This window comes from Aethalodelphis obliquidens, unplaced genomic scaffold (genome assembly GCF_003676395.1).
Source record: "Aethalodelphis obliquidens isolate GAN/ISIS:26980383/991018 unplaced genomic scaffold, ASM367639v1 scaffold45, whole genome shotgun sequence".
NCBI lineage: Eukaryota > Metazoa > Chordata > Mammalia > Artiodactyla > Delphinidae > Aethalodelphis > Aethalodelphis obliquidens.
The window spans coordinates 11298639-11322566 of record NW_020837989.1 but is presented as its reverse complement, the minus strand read 5'-3'; the positions used below and the strand labels follow the sequence as shown (position 1 = coordinate 11322566).

General features: G+C 42.0%; 1 protein-coding gene across 2 annotated transcripts in view; it reads right to left on the bottom strand.

Moving 5' to 3' along the window:
• PPP2R2B (protein phosphatase 2 regulatory subunit Bbeta) overlaps positions 1 to 5443 on the bottom strand; it is a 293891-nt gene extending 288448 nt beyond the window's left edge. Inside the window, exons 1-2 of one of the 2 annotated variants that reach the window (XM_027081697.1) lie at positions 5150 to 5443; positions 4562 to 4755 (exon numbers count right to left, since the gene is read on the bottom strand). In XM_027081697.1, the coding sequence (XP_026937498.1) occupies positions 4562 to 4755; positions 5150 to 5331 (376 nt within the window). In that variant the 5' untranslated portion in view covers positions 5332 to 5443. Of the gene's footprint in view, positions 1 to 4561; positions 4756 to 4872; positions 5128 to 5149 lie in introns of those variants that run through there. The other variant, XM_027081696.1, reaches the window with a different exon arrangement.
• Positions 5444 to 23928: the final 18485 nt, after the last annotated feature.

Genomic DNA, 23928 nt, shown 5'->3' with positions numbered 1-23928 from the left:
TTAAGGCCAACAACGCCCAACATGATCCGGTCCCTAAATACTCTCCAGTTTCTTTTCTGTAACATTTTATTACAAACATTTTCAAACAAATAGTCAAGTTGAAAAAAAATTACAGTGAATATACATTGACCGACCACCTGGATTCTACCATTAACATTTTATACTTGCTTTATCATCTATCTATCCATTTATCCATCCTTCTCTCCTAGTATTAATTTTTCTTGGTTTTGGTCCATTCCAAAGTAAACTGTAGGCTCCAGTCTCATTTTTGTCACTCTTCTTGTTGTTCCCTACACTCAACCCTAGGCATCTTCTCATTCTTTGAATCTGTCAGACTATTTTATATCTCTGTGCTTTGGACCTATTGCCCCTTCTACCTGAAATGTCTTCAGTTCTTGTTAATTCCTGACTCATCCTTTGGTTTTCAGCTTCAACTCTGTCTGAGAGGCAGTCACTGAACCCCCAGTCTAAATTAGATTCGCCTTTCTGCCTTACACATAATCTCAAGGCGTCTTGTGCTTTTCCTGAATATCGCTTGTCACAGTTGGTAGCTAGGTATTTTTTTTTGCAAAATCATTAGTTCAATGTCTACTTTCTCCACCAGCCCAAAAACTCCATGAGAACAGACACAATGTCTGTACCGGAGCATGCAGGATCACCCCCACAGAAAGTTAGTTAATAGTTGTTGAAGGAATTAAAGGCAGAAGGAATCAACAGTTACATAATAATAATATCATATTAATATAATAACAATACATGGACCCAGTGAAGTTGTTCTTCTTTTAATATGTACAAGCAGTATGGGTTTTTTAAGGCCTCTAAGAGAAGATGGAACTTACTCACTACCAGAATATAACCAGCAAGTACATTAAGGCAGATTGCCAAGTGGCAAGATCTGTGGCTAGTGGCTGAGTCAAGAAAGAGACTGTGGCGGGTCTCAGGGACTTCTCTCCCATTTCCACTAGCCCTCCCCTCAAGATCATCCCAAATCAACAACAATCCGAGGAAAACCAGGGTGCTTGCCATGCAAATGCAGTTTAAGTAATACTAACAACGGCTATAATGTATTGAGGGCATTGATCGAGGACTGGCTTTGTATCAGGCACTGTGTTGAGTGCTTTTCCTGCATTAGATATTCTTTTTGCCTGTGGCATAGGTTCTAATGTTAATCCCATTTTAAAGCTAAGGAAACTGAGAACAGAATAGTTATTTTTAAACAATAAGTTCTCTGACTTCCTCTTCTAACCAGATTGCCATTCCTGTAAAGTCCACCTACGTAGAATATTTATTCTGACTGTGCCCCATATGAGGGTAGAAAGATTAATCTAGAAAACTCTCAGACTGCTCTAATGGAGAGGGGGTTTTAGTTGGTTCTAACAAGTCTAAAAATATAGAAAGCCAGCCCTACCGATGCTTTTCCTCAGGTATTAAACCCAAACACACACTTTGATCCCTGCAAAGAATGTTTCCTCAGATGGGAACACCGTTTACACACAAAGATAAACCATTGTGATCTTCCCCATAACAGGAACTAATAGTTAAAGAAAAATGAAGCAGTGCAGAATTTCCTAGTAGAAGAGCATGTCAGCCAGTCTTGAGTTTGAAGACAAGCTTTTCCCCCGACTGTGTGACCTTGACAAATTAGTATCATCCCTGGGCCTCAGTTGCTCAGTTTCCTTATTTGCAAATGGAAATAACAAGATCCTCTTAGCAGGGGATGGACATATTAAAATGCTACTTACAGAAACCTCAGTACAGGGCTTGGAAAAGAGAAGATGCTCAAAGATAGTAACTTTAAGAAAGGGAGGAAAAGATAGGAAAACGTAGGGGAGGGTGGTAACTTAATACTCAGAATAAAAGAAAAGTTATAAGAAATGTTTTTAATAAATGCACATCATGCGTTCTTTTCCCAACTGAGAGAGAGAGAGGGAGGAGCTTGGGAAAAAGTGTCCTTTAGCATCTGCATTGCTCTTACCCGGATGAACTTGCCTGCAGATACCACTTACAATGCAAATTGAGCTTGGAGTCCTTCACACTAACTACACAGCAAAAACCTTTCAGCTTTAAATAGAATACTGCAGTGTGGAATGATCCGAGCAGAGGGAAGAAAAATTCAGAGATACATGCGAAGGAGATTTGGCAAAAAAAACCCTGCCATATCTGGGCAAGGGAGGAAAATGCAGAAATATCAAAGGAGGCAAAAAGAAAAGCAAAGTCTATAGAAGGACCTAGAAATTAATTCTCCAGAAGGTGAGTTTAAGTTAATAAAGGGAAGAGAACTTTGTGGCAAGCCCCCAATGAAGACGATTTTAACAAAGAATATTTTGATCTAGTGGGGTTCCTTCAAGGTGTACTAGCACTTTGAAGGTAATTCATCATCATCAGAAGGACACTTCCCCCTCTGGCCAGGTCAATGTTTCCTAAAATGCAATTAGGGATTGCATGTAAAAAGGCAATCTACATTGTCTAAGTTCCAATTTTTTTTTTTTTCCTTCCCAGACCTTCACTAAGATCAGGTAAAGAAACCTGGAAGCATACTGTGAAATAAAGGTTTGTTTAAATTTTCAATGTGGTGGCAGTTGGGGGGTGGGGGGAGGAATCCAAGAGGCTGATTTGGAAAAATTTTGGAAAGTTCTTTGCTATAAACTCATGCCTCATTTCAGACTATATGAACCCAGATATTTTATTCAGAACCAGAGGTTACAAAAATGTCATCAAATAGGAACAAAGATTAGGTAGTATCTAGGGCCCTGAAAGCGATAAGGAATGCCGTGTTTAACTCACTTCTTCATTCTACAGATGACGGTGCTACGCACATGGCCTCAATTTCCCCATCTTCCCAGCTCAGTAAGTTTCCTCTGCCTGCACTTGGAGGCATAATGCAATACAGAAGAAAACATGAAGGCAGCCCTCTATCTTTGTTGTCTCAAGTAGAAAAAAAAAAACAAGGTGCGCCCCCAAGGACAATAGACCCGAAAGCCAACTTCTCTTTTGGATGATATGCTCTGACCCAGAGCTGATCGTGTTCTACCTGGTGAGTCAGTGACAAAGCACTAAGAATGGGGAAGAACATCTTACCACCACGTTGTCACCAGGCAAGTAAAAAGAATCAGCAAGTATGGTGCTTGGTATGGGGCAGGGACAGGCTGCTGAACACCTTAAAAGCCACTTCTAAGCTCCTGAAGGCCAGAGCTCATAAAGCTCGGCTTGATCTGTCTAGCGCCATGGACGCATTAGGTGTGATGCTCTCTAATAATGATGATGAACGAAGCATGTATTTTCAATAGCGCTGGGCATTCTTTCTATCTAAAACTTCCAGGGATGTTTAGAGAAGATGCCACCTTTACCCCCAAATTGTGTGTCTTTTTATCTTTCACAACTTGAACTCTTACTACCACCACGCCCATCACATTTCTCTAATGGTCTTGATTTGATTAAATATTACAGAAATTTTAGCACCCAAGAATAAGAAGAAGAATCTTAAATTAACACGCCTTGCTACATTTTCCTAAAGCACTTTCACACATATTTTCTCATGTGGCTATCACAATGTGACAATGCAACACTTTATAGGAGTGGTGAAGGATAAAGGCTGACAGGTACAAAATGAAAGCAAAAATGCAAAAGTTTTGGTATTTAGAAACAAACAAAAAAAAAGCCTCCTCTCTCTATTCCCACACAAAAGGCAAATGAGATTCCACCTGCTGACTTTTCTTTCCTGCCTGCACCTCACTCAGGCTAATGTCAGAACAATCTGGGGGGTGGCGGGGGGGGGGGGGGGGGGGGGGGGGGGAGAGAGAGAGAGAGAGAGAGAAACACGACAATTTCACCTCTTGGCAAAGCTCAGCTTACTGAACCCTCTTGCTTTCTGCTGGCTGTTGATTCAGCAGAAACTACTGCTGCAGAATTCATAATGGTGATTTTTAAAGGCCCCACTGATCGCATTGCTCGCCCCACGTGTCACACTCATTCGCTCGCCGCCCCAGCACTGTTTCCCCAGCTACCTTTTTATATCTTGCTAATGCACTTCCAAGGGGAGAGGGGTTCGCCCTTTTTCAACGAGCCTTATGGGCTTTTGATTGTCTAAGCAGGTAACCCGGCCGGAGAGATGAACGGGCAGGAAATGAAACCATGCCCACCCTTGCAGCCACTGAGAGACACATCATTCCGCTCAGAGAGGGGTGGACCCACGGTCCTCTCGGGCCCCCTTCCTTCTTATTTCTCCCCTCAACCCGACCCTGCATACATATTGGGGGAAGGGGTCATCTGTCTTTGGGGGGTCATTTTTCCAGCCGGGAGCCCCACCCTGAAAAACCTCATCCCCGAGGGCCATTTTAACTCCCGTGGGCGCCGGGTCCACCTGCTGCTGAACGCCCGGCTCGCCTCGCGGAGCCCGGATGGATGTGGGGCGCACCGGCAGCTGCCCCTGCGAGCCGAGCCCCCGCCCCAGCCCCGGGGCCCGCAGGAGTCTCCGCCGCTACTCGCCCGGCTGCCCGCGGAGCTCAGCGATCCGCAACTTGCGCCCTTCCCCAGCGGCGGAATGCGGCGGGGCTGGCGTTACCTTCGGTCGCATAGCTGTGGTCGCGCAGGAAACTGTTGTTGATTTTGCGGGTATCAATGTCCTCCTCCATTGACAGCAGGCTTACTTGCGTGGGAACCAGAAGCCGGCAGACAAGTATCCATGATCCCTCCCCGCAGCCAGTCTCACAGGAGAGGGGGGCAGGGGAGCCAGTGGGACTGCACCATGGTCCGAGCCTGAGGAGGAGACGGGGAGGCGGAGAGAGAAAAAAAATAAAAACCCGGCAATGGAGCTGTCACCTCCTCCGCCCGGGATCTCCGAGGCTGCGGCGGCTCCTCCCGCGGTGCGCTCACTCCAGCTCCAATTCCCGGCGAGGATGCTGCGCCTGCCTCCGCTGCCTCCGGGTGCCAAGATGCGCCGTGCCCCGAGGGGTCTGGTCCCGCCCGCCGCCCCGGAGGCGCTCACAAGCGGGGCTGGGGAGATGCCCAACAGGTTCCCTTCGTTGGCAGCCGCTCCGAAATGCAAAAAAGATCCCTCCTCCCCCTGGGAGAGCGGGCAGCCGCGACAAAATGGTGCCTTTCTGGACCCGAGCTGCAGTGGCGAGATGGCAGGGTCAGGATTCAGGCGGGCCCGGCCCGGATGAGGGTGCTGGTCCCACGGGAGGGCGGCTCGAGCTGGCGGGGGCTCGGCAGCCGGCGGGGAGCCGGGCAGGGCGCTGCAGCCGGCGCCAGCGCACTCACCCTCACACCCACACGCGCGCACTCGCAGCTGCCGCTGCTGCTGCAGGAGGAGGCTGGAGGCGGCTGGTGCATTAAAGGCGAGGCTCCTCCCAACCGCGTCAGCAGCCCCAGGACTCTTCCCCAGCAGCGGTGGTGGCCGAGGCCGAGGCTGCGGCTGCTCTCTGCTGCAGTGGGGCGCACGCAGCCGCGAACCCGCACCTGGGCAGCGAGCAGCTAGCTTGCAGGTTGACGTGAAAAGCGTAGACGCGCTCTTCCAACCTCCCTCCCCCTAGCGCCACGCAGCTCAGGGCGGCGTTTACTCCAGCACCCAGAGTCCCTAGCTCGCTGCCTTTCTCCGGACACCTGTGCTCCAGGACCGCAAAGAGAAGTAGGTTCCCTTGGGTAGGCAGGAAGTCTACATCCCGGTCCCTTTTGCTCACCCTTCCATAATGCATGTGGTCTCTGGATGAAGTTCAAGGGCGAGGCCTGGGGATCGAAGCCTCACACAGAGAGGAGAGAATGCTCATAGCCTAGCTTAAGCCCTCTCTGCGCTAGGAATAGATCGGGGAGCTGGGGCCAGAACTTTTCTGCGGATCACACCTGACTTTTCCCTTTCGAACAGAGTCAAAAACCTCTTCTACCTGTAGGCGTCTGCGTCTACACTGGCAGAGGGAGGAAGAGGGCTGAGTTATGAATCTTGTCAACATAGTCAGTCTGAAAAAGTCCACGTTCCCTAGCCCTTTGCACTTAGTTTTGGACAAACAGCTCCAGGCCCCCCTGCGGGTTTTGCTTGTGAAGACACAGCACTGCAGGAACCGCTGACATTTGCTCTCCACGTGAAAGGTACAGTGGAGCCCTGCACCTTGGAGCCCTGTGCCAGCAGAGCGCCACTGCTTCCCTGAGGGAATGTCAAAGATCCAGTGAACACCAGAAAGAGGCCTATCTTCCTACTTCAACTAGGAGGAAAATACAGAATCCCACCGCAACCCCAATTTTTCCCGAATCGCAGATCGCAAGTTCCATATTTGAAAGAAAATGAGATCGTTATTGTTATGAAACAACTACAATCATTTCTGAAGCAACCCGAATCACTAGAAAGACAGTTTGGAAAAGAAATGTCCCCGATTTCCCCTTGCAGAAGGCATTCATTTCAGTGGGTGTCACTGCAGGGAGAGACATCCGGAGAGACATCAGCGAATGTTTTGCTCAGTTAAGCTTCACCAGTTTAGCTGGATGAGCCCAGAGGGACCTTTGAGTTAATTATATACATACAATGCTTCGGCTAACACAATTTAGAAAGTATTTGAAGTCAAAAAAAATGGGAAAACAAGTCCTTAACTGAGGTTGGGAATTGCCATTAGATTTCCATGAAGAACAGATGCTTCTGCCAGGTGGAAAATGGCATTGTCCTCATCTCCAGAAAGCAACCGCATATCTCTGGGAGAAGAGAGGCGAAATATTCTTTGATATAATTTGGGGCGGGGAAATTCATCTTACAGTAGATTCCATTTTATTCTCATCTGTTGGTTAAGTCTCTCCTACTTGTTTGACTATTTGTGCCAAATTCACATATGAAATTCCAGGAACAGATGAAGACTGGTGCAAATTGATTTAATCCACTTCAGCTCCAGTTGCCATGGCTGGTTCTTCACATGATGAGCTGTATCCATCACCAAGGCTCCAGAGGTCAGTTCGTCTGTAGTTACATAGTCCAGCTTCTCTTGCAGGTAGGCATAAGGGGGGGGGGGGGAAGGGGAGGAAAGCTAAGTTCATCTTAAAGCGGTGAGAAGACATCTTGCTTCGAGTTGAAATGACCTTACGTTGCCACTGGAGACCTTGGAGTACTATTTGGGATATTCTCACCCATGTCTTTCTAGAATGCGGGCTAGACTGGAACAGAGTTGCAAGATGAATCAGGAAGGCCCAGTCCCGTTAGCCAGGCTGTGCTTGAGGAATTTTCCACTGTAAGCAATGGGAGAAATGTCCCCTCCAGAGATCAAGCCTCTGGGTTTACTAAATTTTCCCTTTCCTGTTTCCTACCAAATTCTTCCTGCATGTATTTTATTCAACAGTATAGGCAATATTTTCCTAAGACTTAAGTTGTGAGAAGGCAAATTAGATGGCTCTCCATTAAGTAGATTAAGTAGATTCCAAGGTTTCTATTTTGCGAACCACTCTTTTCTGCTATGGGCAGGAGGGAACCATCCCCTCCAACCAAAACCAAGAAAAATACAGCTGTTGGCTTTGTTCCTTAACACAACGATGTGCAGTAAAGGAGGTCAGGGAGTGAAGGAAGCCCTGTGCAATCCTGTAGTTGTAAGAGGACTACACAGACCATTTCTAAGAAGACTCTCTGACCTTCTTTCTGTTCCTCCAATGTGTCAAGTTCTTTCCAAAAGCTTTTGGCATTTGCACATGCCATTCATTCCCCGTGCCCCTTCCTCGTGTTCCTGGCATTCTTCAGCATCACAGCTGAACGGTCCCTACTTCTCTGAGGCATTCCCTGGCCTCCCCATAGTCCCTGCTCCTGGTATTTTGTCTTAACATCTTTTTTGTTTCCTTCTTCATGGAACATTTGCCTTTTGTAATATTTGTTTACTTATAATTGCCAACCATTCCACTATATCTCTGCTATTAAGAGTCTGGCACTTAGTAGATGCTCAATTATATTTACTGACTGGAGATAAATATTTCGTAGATGAATGAGTAAATTACTGAATTTGTTCAGTGATATTTAGCTTTTAAAGCTCTACCTTTATTTAAATTCTTGCCCCCCAAAACCCAACAACAAAGTGTGTTGTAAGCCAGTAAATTTCCAGTTTGTAACTCCTATTCCTGTTGAAATAACTGTCCTACCCATTCCTGCATACATATGCACCAAAAATATTTACTGAGCACTTAATATATGACAAGAGTTATTGTAGGTGCTGGGATACAGTTAAAACAAAACAGAGTCCCTTTCTTCACAGAACTGAAATTCTATCATCTGATTTTAGTAATATGAGCTTTCTTAGGGATACAACAAATACATTATAAATCAACAGACCAGAGCATAATGTTAAGTGTCAAGACTCTGATATCAAGCAAAGCTGATTTTCTGCCACTTATTATTATGTCCTTGAGCAAGTTATGAGATGTCTTAAGCCATGTTTTTTTTTTTTAATCTATAAATTAGGGAGAAAAAAAGTTAATGGAGTTATTATGAGGATTAAATGAGATAATATTGGAAAGAATATACTGCAATCACTTGTTGAGTATTTGCTATCATCACCACCAGTACTATGGAACAAATATTTAAGTACCTACCATGTCAGCCACTGGGATAGGACTAAAGATTCAGCAACATCAGTGCGGAAGATGTACAGTCATCTCTGCCATCATGGAACTTAGTATCTAATTTACAATTTATAGAAAGGGGGCCACAGGCTACAAAAGGGGCAGCAGAGGATGCTCTGAAAGGCTGGCCTAATTCAGGCCTGTGCTTTACACAGAAAAGGGCAATTACAAACACACAGCCTTCTTAAGTTACACAATCTAGCACGACAGCACGGGAACACATTCGTTTTTTCATCACTTTTATTATGTTTCCCCAATGCTCTCACATACCCCTAGCCCAGTTAAGTTAGCCCTGCCTACATTGGAAACTACTTGCAGGTCATGCTGTCCAATTAGCACATTAAATATCTACAATTTTATTAAAACCTTTGACCTAAGCCAGTCTAGAGATTCTTAATATAGGCTTTAGGTGTCAGACAGTACTGATTTTTTGTCCCAGCTCAGGCATTTATGAATTTCATGACCTTTGGCAAGTAATTTAACATCTCTAGCCTCTGTATTTGCAACATTGGAAGAAAATAACAGGAACTACTTCATAGGGTTGTTGAATGGCTTCAGAGACGTTGTAAAGAAAGTGCTTAATACAGGCTTGGCCCACAGCCAGACCTGACAAAAATGTCGCTTTGGCCTCCTGGTAGTGGCTCATGAGGTCTCCACTGGCAGAGAATTGGAGAGATGCACTACAAGTCAGTCATGTGAACACAAGTGACCTAGAAACCTGAGTTTACCACCTAGCGATCTGTCTTAACGAGCACTAGACACTGGATATAAGAGATTTTACCATCCTGCAGAAAGCCCTTTATAAGCCACGAAGTCCTGTGCAAGTGGAAGGAACTAGGATTATCCCTTCTTGATTTTTCACATTATGTAAGTGCAGACCTAATCATGTCTGTCTATCATGGAATTCTATGGAAACCCTCTCTAGGATCATTCAGCCCCAAATGCACAACTGTCTCTCTGAGGTGGTTTGCGTTGACTGCCCAGAGGATGACCTCTTGAGTTTCTAGCAAGGTTTGCAATTCTTTATTGTGCGTGTTACAACGTGTAATAAATACCACATGAGTGAGCCTTTAACGTGGCATTTAACCTAGGAGAAGAAAACGAAACATCTTGCCTTCCAAATGTTGTATTAATTCTAGATTCTGGATACATAGTGGATTTCACTGAGTACAACATTCCCTCAATTATCCAAGTCCAGCAATTTATGAAAAGAAACAGTGGTATGCTGGAGCTGGTATGTGCTGGCTGTTGAGAGCTGATTCTGTCGATTACACACATCATTTTTCCAGCTCTGCTTTGAGTGACATCATGTTGGTAGCTTAAAATCTGCAATCTGCCGTGGTGGGTTATTTATAATCATAGAAGTAAAAAAACCTATATAAATCAGGGCTTTGGTTTTTGGGGGGGGGGTTGGGCTGGGGGGTGGGAGAGCTGATTGTTAAACATTTACCACTACAACAGTAGAAATACATTAATTGCTGATATAACTTTCTACTTTTATGTGTTACCTGTGCAAAGTTCCTTTCAATTCCTCGATACTAAGTCTCCCAAGCTGTGTCAAATTCCAGAACATTCCACCATCTGATCAAACTTTGGCCATAATTTAAATAACTCTAAAAAATCCTACCTTTACCGTAAACATTCCCACAGCCTTCAGAGGAAACCTGATACCTTTGTTTGATCCCCTTCAGGCTGGTTATGAGATTGCCACAGTGGATCTGTGAGTGATGGCCCCTGCAAGGCTCCTAGATCTGACGACGTAAGGAAAGTTAGGTGCATGCGCACTCCCAATGAATAGTTCTTTTCTACTGCTTAAGCTCGACTGTCACCTTACTTTTGCCCTTGATTTGCCTAAATGCAAAACAAAAACATCCATTGTGCTTAGTTTCATCAGTAGCTCTTCTCTTCCACTTCTCAGGCTAGGATACTGAAGCAATGACAGAAAAAATACAAAAGTCGAAGAGTCGAGATCTGAGAGCTTTTCCTCATTCAGTGGTTTAAATTTAAATTAAATTCAGAGAGTTAAATTTAGACAATCTTACTCAAGACAGTTTGTATTTGCATTATATTTGTTAGGTACAAAGTGAGCATTTATGAAACCAGTTTAGCAAAGCTCAAGGGCTATTGTCTAGTACCTCATGACATGTCTTAAAGTAAAATTTCAGTATAATTTAAACAAAAAATATATATTGGGGAATGTCTTCAAATTTCTTTAAAAGGCACCAAGCAATAACACTTTACAGAATTTATCCTAAGAAAATAATCATGGATATGGGCAAAAATTTAGCCATAAGGATATTTTCACAGAGCACTGTCTATAATTATTAAAAATTGGTAACAAGCCAATAGAATTGTCTAGGCAAATTATGGTGTGTACATATAGTGGGAAATTATTGAGCCACTGATATAATATTAATAGCTACTGCTTATCGAGCATCTATTATGTACTAGGCACTATGCAAAAGGTTTCACTAGCATTATCTCATTTAATTCTAACAACAGCCTCTATGAGGCAAATCATCTCTATTTTACTAAGGCTAGTAGAGAGAAATAATATATCCAAAGTCAAACAAATAGGAGCCTGGCTGTGTGTGTGTGTGTGTGTGTGTGTGTGCGTGTGTGTGTGTGTGTGTGTGTGTGTGTGTGTGTGTGTGTCTGTTGGGTGGGTCAGGGTCACAGCAGAAACTTAGAGGTCTTTTTCCAAACCACCCACCACTAGAGTCTGATCTGTACTTCTTAGAAATGAATAGCCTCTCAGTTGAAAATCATTCCTATTGTGTTGGTGAGGAGGTGGCGAAATTGGAACCCTCACACTGCTTGTGGGATTGTATAATGGTGCAACCACAAATAGTTTGGCAGTTCCTCAAAATGTTAAACAGAATTGCCATATGACCCAACAATTCCACCTCTAGGTATATACCCAAGAGAACTGAAAACGCATATTCACACAAAAACTTGTAGATGAATATTCTAAGCAGCATTATTCATAATATCCCCAAAGTGGAAACAACCCAAATATTTATCAACTGATAAATGGATGAATAAAATGTGATATCTATATAAAGGATTATTATTCAGCTATAATTAGTGATAATTACTGATACATGTTACAACATGGATGGACCTTGAAAACATTATACTAAGCAAAAGAAGCCAGCCACAAAAGACCACGTATTGTATGACTCCGTTTACGGGAAATGTTCAGAATGGGCAAATCCATAGAGACAAAGTAGATTAGTTGCCAGGGGCTGAGGTGGGGGAATAAGAGTGACTACTTACGGGTTTGGGATTTCCTTTTGGAATAATGAAAATATTCTAAAATTACTTAAGGGCAATAGCTGCACAACTCTGAATATACTAAAACCCACTGAACTGAATACTTTAGAAAAATGTTTCAAAAGGTACAAACTTCCAGTTATAAGATAAACAAGTACTAGAGAGGTAAAGTACAATACGATAAACATAATTAACACTGTGGTATGTTATATACGAAAGTTGTTAAAAAGAGTTAATCATAAGAGTTCTCATTGCAAGGAAAAATTTTTTCCTGTTTTTTTTAATTTTGTATCTATATGAGATGATGGATGTTCACTAAACTTATGGTGATAATCATTTCATGATGTACAATAAATCATGCTGGACACCTGAAACTTATACAATGCTGTATGTCAATAATACTGGAAGAGAAAAAAAAGTGTTTCAATAAAGCTGTTATTAAAGATTAAAAAATCTCTGCTGTCATAAACCATTATTACCTCTAGGAGTATGATATAGACCTCAGGTTAATATTAGTGCAAAAAACTTAAATGCATGTAATGACAGGTACAGATATTCATGTCATGTTCTTTTAAAAAGTCGAAAAACAATGTATACTGACTGGTCCCCTTTTATGGTCAAAAAAATGTGTGTATCTCAAAAGGAATATATGAAAATACTTAACAGTGGTTATGTGTGGTTTTCTTTGTGGTTCATATTCTTGTCAAAGAAAATTTAGATCTTTTTTTTTTTTTTGGGCTGCACAGCCCAGCATGTGGGATTTTAGCTCCCCAGCCAGGGATTGAACCCATGCCCCTTGCAGTGGAAGTGTGGCGTCTTAAACACTGGACCACCAGGGAAGTCCCCACATATCATTTTTGTAGTAAGAAATTTTTTTAAAGGTTTTTTTGAATGTTATGAAATACCTTTTAGATGAAACTTTGTATTGAAAAGGTCAAAATCATTTTGTGCACACCTGAAAACTGAGAAACACTGATGTAAATGTGTATGCTATCAACTGCACAGAACAGCTCTACCCAAAAGTAATACAATGCAAGACACATTTTTGCTTGTAAGTTTTTCAAGTTGCCACATTAACAAGTGAAAAGAAACAGATAACATTAATTTTAATGATGTCTAAATTTTTTGAAACTAAAATGAAAATATTTTATTTAATCCAATATGTCAAAAATTGATTTCAACATATAGAGAATATAGAATAATTAACTATATATGTACACTTTTGTTTTTAATGCCAAGTTTTTGAAATCTGGTGTGCATTTTACACTTGACAGCGCCTCTCAGAAAAGGCACATTTTTTAGGGCTCAATAACTGCACATGCCTAGGGGCTAAAGCATAAGTATAGGGGAACTATTCCAAAAGTGTTATTCCACTCACAAAATGAGTTTTATCCTATTCTTCCAAAGGAAAATTTTCATCTATCAAGGACTTGAATTAGACTGTAATACTAAAACCAAACCAAGCAACTTTAATCTGATGACCCTCACAACTATTTAAAGTAATACAAACTGAATATGAAAAAATATATAGACATACCCACACGTGTACATATATATTATATGTAATAGTAAATTTGAACCCAATCTGCATTTCCCCCTAAAACTAGTAAGCTGAATTAATAAAATGATACAAGATCAAGATTCTAAAAGTGCTAAGATGATACTACATAACAATACATACCAGATAGCAAGAAAGATGTAATTCAGTCACTGTATAGTTACCGCCCTAATAAGCCAACTGTTTAGTTCAACACCTATGGCTTCAATGCCAGCCAGTAGAAGAAGCCAAATAACCAGATGTCACTACTAAAAAAGGAATTTTCACAGCTGGGTATCTGGACGCTATTACAGCCACTAAAGGTGGAGAAATTTAAAGGTACAGTTATAGGAATCCGGCTGAAAACTATTACAGTCTTTTAGATTGGATCAGAGAGTAGAAATGTGTGGTCACATGATCAGTGACGTGATTTCTGAAGACTTATTGAATTAGATGCACCACCCCCTTTAACACTTGCATGCAAAACAGTTTTGTGTGTATAGTTGAGCGCTCCCTCCTTCCTAAACACACTTTCTTCACTGATTCCCAGGTACCACCCTCTCTTGATTCTCCTGTTACCTCAATGTACACTCCTTCTCAAGCTCATCTGCTGCTTCTCCTCACTGCTTGACTTGACCTCTACAAGCACGCTAGAGTTCAAAGTTCTCAGATTTCTCTATCTGCAGTCCCATCCGAGGTGACCTCGTCCAATCTCATGGCTTGCCACTCACTTGATGATAAAACCATACGACCTAGCAATCCCACTACTGGGCATATACCCTGAGAAAACCATAATTCAAAAAGAGTCATGTACCACAATGTTCAGCTCTATTTACAATAGCCAGGACATGGAAGCAACCTAAGTGTCCATCGACAGATGAATGGATAAAGAAGATGTGGCACATATATACATTGGAATATTACTCAGCCATAAAGAGAAATGAAATTGAGTCATTTGTAGTGAGGTGGATGGACCTAGAGTGTGTCAGACAGAGTGAAGTAAGTCAGAAAGAGAAAAACAAATACCATATGCTAACACATATATATAGAATCTAAAGAAAAAAATGGTTATGAAGAACCCAGGGGCAAGACAGGAATAAAGACGCAGATGTAGAGAATGGACTTGAGGACACGGGGAGGGGGAAGGGTAAGCTGGGACGAAGTGAGAGAGTGGCATGGGCATATATACACTACCAAATGCAAAATAGATAGCTAGTGGGAAGCAGCTGCTTTGCGACCACCTAGAGGGGTGGGATAGGGAGGGTAGGAGGGAGACGCAAGAAGTAGGAGATACGGGGATATATATATACACGTATAGCTGATTCACTTTGTTATGAAGCAGAAACTAACACACAGTGTAAAACAATTATACTCCAGTAAAGATGTTAAAAAAAAAAACCTCCTAAATGAATACTGAGCACAAAACTCTCCACTGACCCCCAGGCTAATAACACCAACAGCTGATCCGATATTTCCCTGATATCCACCAGGCAGCTCAATCCCTAATGGCGCCCCCCAACTCCTCCTGTTCCTTGACTCCTCTCTCATTCCCTACATCCTTCCAGTCCATCAGCAAATCCTGCCAGCTCTAACTTCAAAATGCATCCAGAATCCAACCACTCCTCACCACTTCCACGGCTACTACCACGCTCCAGCTACCAACGCATCTCATCATGATAGTTTCAATAGACTCTAAGGAGTGTGTGATCCCTCCTTTGCCCCCCTACAGAATAGTTTCTGTGCAGCAGGCAGAATGGGCTTTTTAAATGCAAATCACGTCATGTCACTTTTTTGCTCCAAGCCCTTCATTGGCTTCCTACACATTCAGAGTAAAACTCTTTTAAAATGCTGGCAAGGTTTGGCCCTTGCTATAGCTCTATTTTTTTTTTTTTTTTTCACTTCTCACCTGCAGCATCACCAACGCTTGTCTCAACCTCCTTCCCTCCACCCCACACATAGACACAGTGGCATACTTATTGTCTGCCAAATACACCAGGAAGAAAACTCCCACCCCGGAACCTCTGCATCTGCTGTTCCCACTGGCCTGAGGCCTTCCTCAGTCAGAAGCATAGCTCAGAGCTTCACCTCATTCAGCTGTCGCTCCGTAATCAACATTTCTGAGATGTCTTTCTTGACCACTCTATATAAGGTAAAACAGCTCCCCTCCCTACCAGCAACCCCAGCCCCCGTGTTGCGACCTGACAGTATATTTTTTGGCTTTAATTATTACACGAGGACATAACATTCAGGGAGACAGGGGTGTTTCTGTTCTCTGTACTATATCTGGCCCTAGTAGAGTGCCTGGCACATACTGGTTACTACTTTTTTTTAAGAGGGTAAATAGAAAGTTATTAGACAATTAAGTTGACTTAACTCCCAGTACTTTAAGGGCAATATCAAGGGGAGAAATGACTACTCTCTTTTAAAAGTCACAGGGATATGGGGAAAAGGGAACCCTCATGTATTGTTGGTGGGAATGTAAATTGCTGCAACCACTATGGAAAACAGTGTGGAGATTCATCAAAAAAATTAAAAATAGGACTACCATATGATCTAGCAATTTCACTCCTGGATATTTACCCAAGGAAAACTAAAACACTAATTAGAAAAGATATATGCACCTCTGCGTTCATTGAAGCATTATTTACAATAGCCAAGATATGGAAACCACCCCAAGCGCCCATCAACAGATGAATAAAGATGTGGTGTATATGTGTGTGTGTGTGTGTGTGTGTGTATAAAATGGAATATTAGCCATAAAAACAATGAAATCTTGCCATCTGCAACAACATGGATAGACCCAGAGGATATTGTGTTTAGTGAAATAAGTCAGACAAAGAAAGACAAATACTGTATGATTTCACTCCTACGTGGAATCTAAAAAAACAAAACAAATAAACAAACAAAACAGAAACTGAGTTATAGATACAGAGAACAAACAGGTAGTTACCAGAGGAGAGGGGGCTAGAGGGAGGAAAGGAATAGGTGAGGGAGATTAAAGAGGTACAAACTTCAGCTGCAAAATAAAGGAGTCGTGGGTATGAAATGTACACTGTGGAGAATATAGTCAATAACTAAGTAATATCTTTGTATAGTGACAGATCATAACTAGACTTACGGTGGTGATCATTTTGAAACATATAGAAAAAAATCACTATGCTGTGTAGCAGGAAGTAACATAGTGTTGTAGGTCAATTATACTTCAAAAACCAGAAACCAAGCGTACTGGGCTTCCCTGGTGGCACAGTTCTTAAGAATCCACCTGCCAGTGCAGGGGACACGGGTCGAGCCCTGGTCCGGGAAGATCCCACATGCCGTGGAGCAACTAGACCTGTGCGCCACAACTACTGAGCCTGCTCTCTAGAGCCCGCGAGCCACAACTACTGAGCCCGTGTGCCACAATTACTGAAGCCCACGCGCCTAGAGCCTGTGCTCCATAACAAAAGAAGCCACCGCAGTGAGAAGCCCGCGCACCGCAATGAAGAGTAGCCCCTGCTTGCCGCGACTAGAGAAAGCCCGCGCGCAGCAACGAAGACCCAATGCAGCCAAAATAAAATAAAAATAAAAAATAAATTAAGAAAAAAAAGAAACCAAACATACAGACAAACTTATTGAAAAATATCAGATTTGTGGTTACCAGAGGCAAGAGGTAGGGGGAGAGGGAATCGGATGAAGGTAGTCAAAAAGTATAAATTCCCATTTATAACATAAATAGGTACTAGAGATGTAATGTATAACCTGATCAATATAATTAACCCTGCTGTACATTATATATAAAAGTTGTTAAGAGTAAATCCTTAGAGTTCTCATCACACGCAAAACATTTTTTTTCTTTCTTTAATTTTGTATCTGTACGAGATGGTGTACGTGCACTAAACTTATTGGGAAAATCATTCCGTGATGTATGTAAGTCAAATCATTGTGCTGTACACCTTAAACTTATACAGTGCTGTGTGTCAATTATATCTCAATAAAACTGGAAGGAAAAAAAAAAGTCCCAGGGGCCAACCCTGGGTAAAACTGAAATAAGCAAGCTCCTTGATCCTCATCTTCCTCATCTCCATTTTTCCGCTCTGAGGTGGGCCAGGCAGAGCTGCAGAAGGGTCTGCATCATTCCCCGCTGACCCAAGGCTGCAGAGGTCTGGGAAGACAGCCTTTATGCTCACTGAGAATCAGCGTTAATCATCTTCTTCCTACACCATCACATTCTGCCTCTTTCTCCTTCTTTGGAAGGAAATTTCTAAGTATTGGCACCTTTGGAAGCTACAGGACATACCACACAGTAAACTTAGCTCAGCACGTGGGGAAAACATTTTCATAAATACAAAGTGTTGCGCAAACAAGGATAACACCCTGGCCGTCGCTATACTAGAGGGAGAAATTCTAGAAGCTGAATTCAAGAGCTCGATGGACCTTGAACTTATAAGCAAGTCTGAGTATATTTTTAAACTCCATAAATATTTATGGAATAAATACAGAGTGAAAATAATTATATTAAATATCCCTCAAATAGAGACCTCTGTAGTTTCCATCTGGCATCTGCGGCAGTACAAGGATGAACAAAGTATAACAAAAGTTTATGCATTTACATCTGAAAAGTAGCATAAGGCCTTGGAGCAGTGACTTTAACGTGTTGGGGGTCACAGATCCTTTTGAGAATTTAATAAAGGTTTTGAATTCTCTCCCCAGAAGAAAACATAGTTTAGAGCACTTCTTGCTCCCAAATGCTGACTCATCACATCTATTTCATGGACAGAAAAAGAAGGGGGAAAAAAAAAAAAAGACCTAGGACCAAAGAGAGGCCCCAAGTTGAATTCAAGTTGAAAATTACACTGTCACTACCTCCCACCTATATTTTTATAGGGAGACTAATAATAGCTAATACGTACATAGCTCTTAATAGTGCTGAGGTAAGGCCAGATGTGAGACTTCTATATAAGATGGGTCCCTAAAGTATAAGAGGAGAATGGTTGAAGGCAGGACTTCTGAGAACCAGACAGCTTGAGTTCAAATCTTGGCTCCGATGTTTCCTAGCAGTATGATGTTGAGCAACTTACTTAATCCCCCTGTGCTTCAATTTCATTTGCAAAATACCAATAATAGTAACTTCTTCAAAGGGTTGTTGTAAACATTAAATGAGATGATATATATAAAATATTATAAAACAGTCCACGGCACATAATACACACATAAACAATGTTAGCTGTTGTTATGAGGCACTGCAGACTGTCATTATTATGTGCTCTGATGTCCACATAGACAACAGGTTTATTCACTTTCCCAATTCTCATTCTTGAATTGTTTTGGCAGATGTGCTTCTTGTCCCCGTACCTCCTGTTTTTTTTTTTTTTAAGCTAACCCAAAGACATGGTTCCATTACAAGTAAGTGTGAAACTGTTCATGTCAGTGGGCTAATGGTGGAGGCACAGATTCATTCAACATCAATCATGCATTACCTGCCCGCTATGTGCTTAGCACTAGCCTAATTAGGTACTGCGAAGCAACTCACACCTCTGTTGCAAAGATAAATGCTAAAACTTATGTGTCCATAAGAGACTGATCAAGTGTAGATTAACCACTATGTAAGAATTTAGAGGTATTCAGCAGAGCGAGAACAGCTTCAAAATGTAAAATGGACAAATGACACACTTGATTAAGGGGTAGCTACATAATTTGTGGGGCTCAATCCAAAATGAAAACATGGGGCCCTTTGTTCTTAGTATTGGGAATTTTAAGACTGACAGCAGAGCTTTAATGCAAGCACAGGCATAGGAGTAACGTATACTGGACATGTCGCTGCACCATGGAGCTGGCCCTGCCTCGAAGGCTGGGAGGACTCATGGACGCTTCCTAGACTATTGGCCATGTCACGCATGTATCTATCTCTGTGTTCTTTCTTCTACTTTTTCCTCCTAGCCAAAAAGATTTTGCTTATTTGTTCAACCTAGGAAAATCCTAAGTATCCTTCAAATTCCAGCTCAAGTCTTAGCTTAGAGGGAAAATGATAGAATGAAAAGAGCCCTGGACTTGAAGTTAGAAGAGCTAAGGCCAAGTCTGCCTTTCCCCGACTCTGGAGCTCTGGGCAAGTCTCTTCACTTTTCTGGTACTTGGTTGGGGAAACTGATTTTAAAAGTCTCTAATAGGATGATAAGAGGATCAAAAGGCATCACAAATAGATAAAACCCTTGAAATAACGATTTATCACATCGATAAAGAATTTCATAGTTTTTGATAAAGCCTTTCCTTAGTGTCTACAAGCTACAACCAGCATTTGCATTGAGTGTCTAATATATTATCAAAACACACACACACACACACACACGAGCACGCTCATGCTACTGCACATATGTATCCTGTCCATCACTGCCCCCTCTTTGACATATATGAATTTGAGGTTTTATTCTTTCATTTCAACTCTTAAGGCCATCAAGCTTTCAGTTCCCTCCCAGTCTATCCTCCTCACTAAGTGAGCACGACCTTTATAACTCATAGATCTGGTCCTTTCTTTCTTGCTTGAAATCCTTGCATGGTTCCTCATTACCTGGAAAAGAGTTTTCTAAACCCAATGACACAGAACCATTAGTGTTTTTTGAGGTGCTAATCAGTGTTCCAGGAAAAGAGGTATGGAATTTGAGGAAAAAAAAAAAAAGATAGATCCCCCTGTTGGAGATTTGTAATGCCAATTAAAAAGCTCTGAGAAGTCCTGCAATAAAGTTAATTTTGTTTAAACCAGAATTTTCCGTATTAATTTGATGATATTAACATTCTATAGAAAATTTATATTCTGCAGAAAAATTTTAGCAAATGCTGGCCTAGGGGCGACAGACTCTTCAGTTTGGTTTACAGAGCTCCCAGAATCCCTAGATTTCTAGCTCAATGTCTGCCATCTCCTCCACAAATCCTATGCTCCAGGAACAGTGGGCCGTCTCCAGTTTCTTGAAGACCTTTGAGCTCTGTGCCTGTCTTGCTCTGCCAAGAACGTTTCCTGTCACCCCTACTTCTGTTTATGCCCTAGTGATTTGTTACTCATCATTTCAGGCCCAGTTCAATAGCCCTGCAGTACCTCCTCTGATATGCTTGGTCTCCCACTACCGATGGCTAACTGCTTCTATGTAACTTTGTACATAGAAGTAATTGCTGCTCTTTGCTAGACATCTCTGTGACAGGAATTTAGTTCTTAGTGTAATATAGGCAACCCTACAAGATGACTGAAATAATGCCTACTTCATAGATCAAGAAACACACTGATGAAGAAACTCACTCCTTTTTCTGTGTTTTCTATCTTTTGAGTGGTGCCCACTGTCCATCTAGCTGCCCAAACAAGAAAACCATTTTTAATCAGACATTTTTAATACCTTTTCCTCTACCCTACATTTAGTCAGATGCCAAGTTCTATAAATTCCAGCTTCCTGACAGCCATAAAATCTGTCCCCATCTATCCATTTGCACTGCCACTAGTTTAATTTGGGCCATATCATCTCTCAGCAATGTTCCTGCAGTAGCTTCTTAGCCAATCTTCCATGTGCCATGCTGACATGAATATGACCATCCTAAAGTACAGATATGGTCATGCCAATGCCCTGCTTAAAGTCCTTGAGTGGGTCCCCGTGACTCTCAGGGGAAAAAAAATCCAAGACCCTCAGCACAGCTTAAAGGACCCTTTAAGGACTGGCTACTGCCTACTTCTCCACCTTCATTTCATCCAATCAGGACCTCACAGTCTACACCGGAAGCGTCAATGAGCTTCTCAAGGTTTCCCACCTTGCCAAGCGTTCCTTTGCCTCTGGACCTTTGTACATACCTTTTCTTCTGCTTAAAATTCTCTTCCTTCTCATCCTCATCTTGATAATCCATGGCCAAGGTGAGTGCTCTTCAGCTGTGATCCCTGGGCATCCTTTTCTCTTTTCCTGTGAGATCTTTGGGACCAGGGTCTGTGGACCTACTCACTGTTGTATCTATACCTAACACAGTGCCTACCACAGAATAATGACATGGAGTAATCATTTGTTTAATGCCTGAATGAATCAAAGAATGAATAAAGGGATGAATGAAACCAAAACTGAAAGGGCAGCTTGGAGTATCACAAGAGAAGGAATTCAGGGCTTTATCACACACATCCGCTTGCCTTTGTCCTCTAGGTCAAAATACATTGTCTTTCAAATTTCCCGAAAGCACCACACTCACTCCAACTGCACGGCCTTTGCATTTGCCTGGAATGCTCTTTCCTCTTCCACCCAGAGTCAATGCCTCCATATCCTTCACATTTCAGATTAGTCATTCTTTCAGCAGGGAAGGATTCTTGCCAATGCAAAGTCAGCCCCTCTACTATGTTACCCTCCTAGCATCGGGCATCTTTCCTGCATCATTCGCACCAAAATGTAGCTCTATATTTATGTCTATGACTGTTCATTTAGTAACAGTTTCCTCCAGTAGACAGTAAACTACAAAGGACAGAATTATATCTGTTTTTTTTTTTTCACCACTGGATTCTCAGTGCCTAAAGTACACTGCCTGACACACAAAATAAAAGTTTGTTAAATAGATAAGTGAATTAAAAACTCTGTCTCATCAGCAGTTTGTTGGTTCATTTCAGCACTGTGTATACAGCAGGGCTCAATAAGAGTTGTTTAAGTGAAAGATTAGAACTATTTCTCTTTCCCAAGTTTGTAAACAGTTAACTAGTATGCTTGAAATAATTTCATTCCTACAAATTTAGCAACATTTGCATATTCCCACACCACCTTGTAATATATTAATGCTTCCCTTGAAATGAATGTGAATGTTGTCAAAAGACCCCCATCTCCCCGGCTCTTGGACTTGACCGTATTAGGCAACAAAGGAGCTGCGAAGTCTATCCCCACCACAGGAAAGGACTAGAGTTCTAATTCACAGATTGCATAACGTGCCCATAATTGGGAGACATCAAAACCTGTCATGTCATAGATTAGCCAGTGGTTCTTCAATAAGTAATTATTAAAATGGCAAAACAAACAGTCTGGAGGAGTCATTACTGTTTGTCTATTCATTGGAGCTAAATGATATTGACTAGATGGTGGCATGCCTCAGTTTTGAAATACTCTGAAGGCTGAGTAAATAGGATAAGCTTAGACAAAAGCATAGGGACTGAGAGAAACATTAGAGGGTTAACCCGAAGGCTAGCAGAGTTATACAATCTTCATGGAGTCTATAAAGAAGGGCCTTTTCCCCCCCCATATTTTAAAGAAGTTGGTAAGCAATGAAATCATAAAGGCTGTTTACCTCAAAATCAAGTCTGGTGCAACTTGATGGGCCAGGCATTGTCCTCATTTCTTTATGTACACATTCTCTCTCTTGCTCATGACTACCCCATGAAGGAGATATTATTATTTTTTTAATTAATTAATTAATTTCTTTTTGGTTAGGTTGGGTCTTTGTTGCTGCACACAGGCTTTCTCTAGTTGTGACGAGCGGGGGATACTCTTTGTTGTGGTGCGCGGGCTTCTCATGGCGGTGGCTTCCCTTGTTGCAGAGCACGGGCTCTAGGCACGCGGGCTTCAGTAGTTGTGGCGCAGGCTCAGTAGTTGTGGCTCGCAGGCTCTAGAGCGCAGGCTCAGTAGTTGTGGTGCACGGGCTTAGTTGCTCTATGGCATGTGGGATCTTCCCAGACCAGGGATCGAACCTGTGTCTCCTGCATTGGCAGGCGGATTCTTAATCACTGTGCCACCAGGGAAGTCCCAAAGGAGATATTACTAATAGCACTTATCAGTGAGGCAACCAAGGCTCAGCAATGTTAATTATTCTAGAGCAAGTAGAATGGGGCATACCTGGGGTTCAAACCCAGCTTGACTTGACTCTTAATCAACATCCCCATCATAGTTCCGCTTAACATTTTCCTTGGAAATTTCTGCTCGAGTAAGTACATACTAAATGTCAAAAAAATGAAGAGCTATAATCCCCCTAATTCTTTGAAAAGAACACCTAAACAGTCATCAGAATCATTCCCTCTCAAAATATCTGTTCAGTTTGAAGTGTCTTGTGAGAACTTTATGAAACTATAAAGAAATCTTTGGACATTTTGTTGTTTAAAAAAATTGTTGGTCCATTTCTGTGTTTTTTGATGATTTACTTCTCTATTACTCAGAATATTGTACACCTACACATCAATAAGACTGAATATTTGAAGATTTAAAGGCATAACAGGGAGCTGACAGTACCTGAAAGCAGGGAAACTCAGAATGATTGCGGAAAAGTGAAGGCTCAAACTGTCAAAGAAGATGGTTTTCCTACTTTAAAACAAGGATATAGAAGTAGACCAGCTAAGAGAGGGTGGCTTCATCTCTGAAGAAGGTGATGGTCTTCTTTGATTTAGGACAGGCAGAAAAGGAAAAATTATGGGTAATAGTGAACTTACCATTTATCATCTCTTTTCCCCAAGATCTCTTTCAAATGATAATAAAGGAGCAAAGCGGATACAACCTCACAATAATGAAGAGAATATAAAGAGGGTCATTAAGTGGACTGTGGATTTCATGCGTTTCTGGGAGAAGAAAAGCAGATGGAAA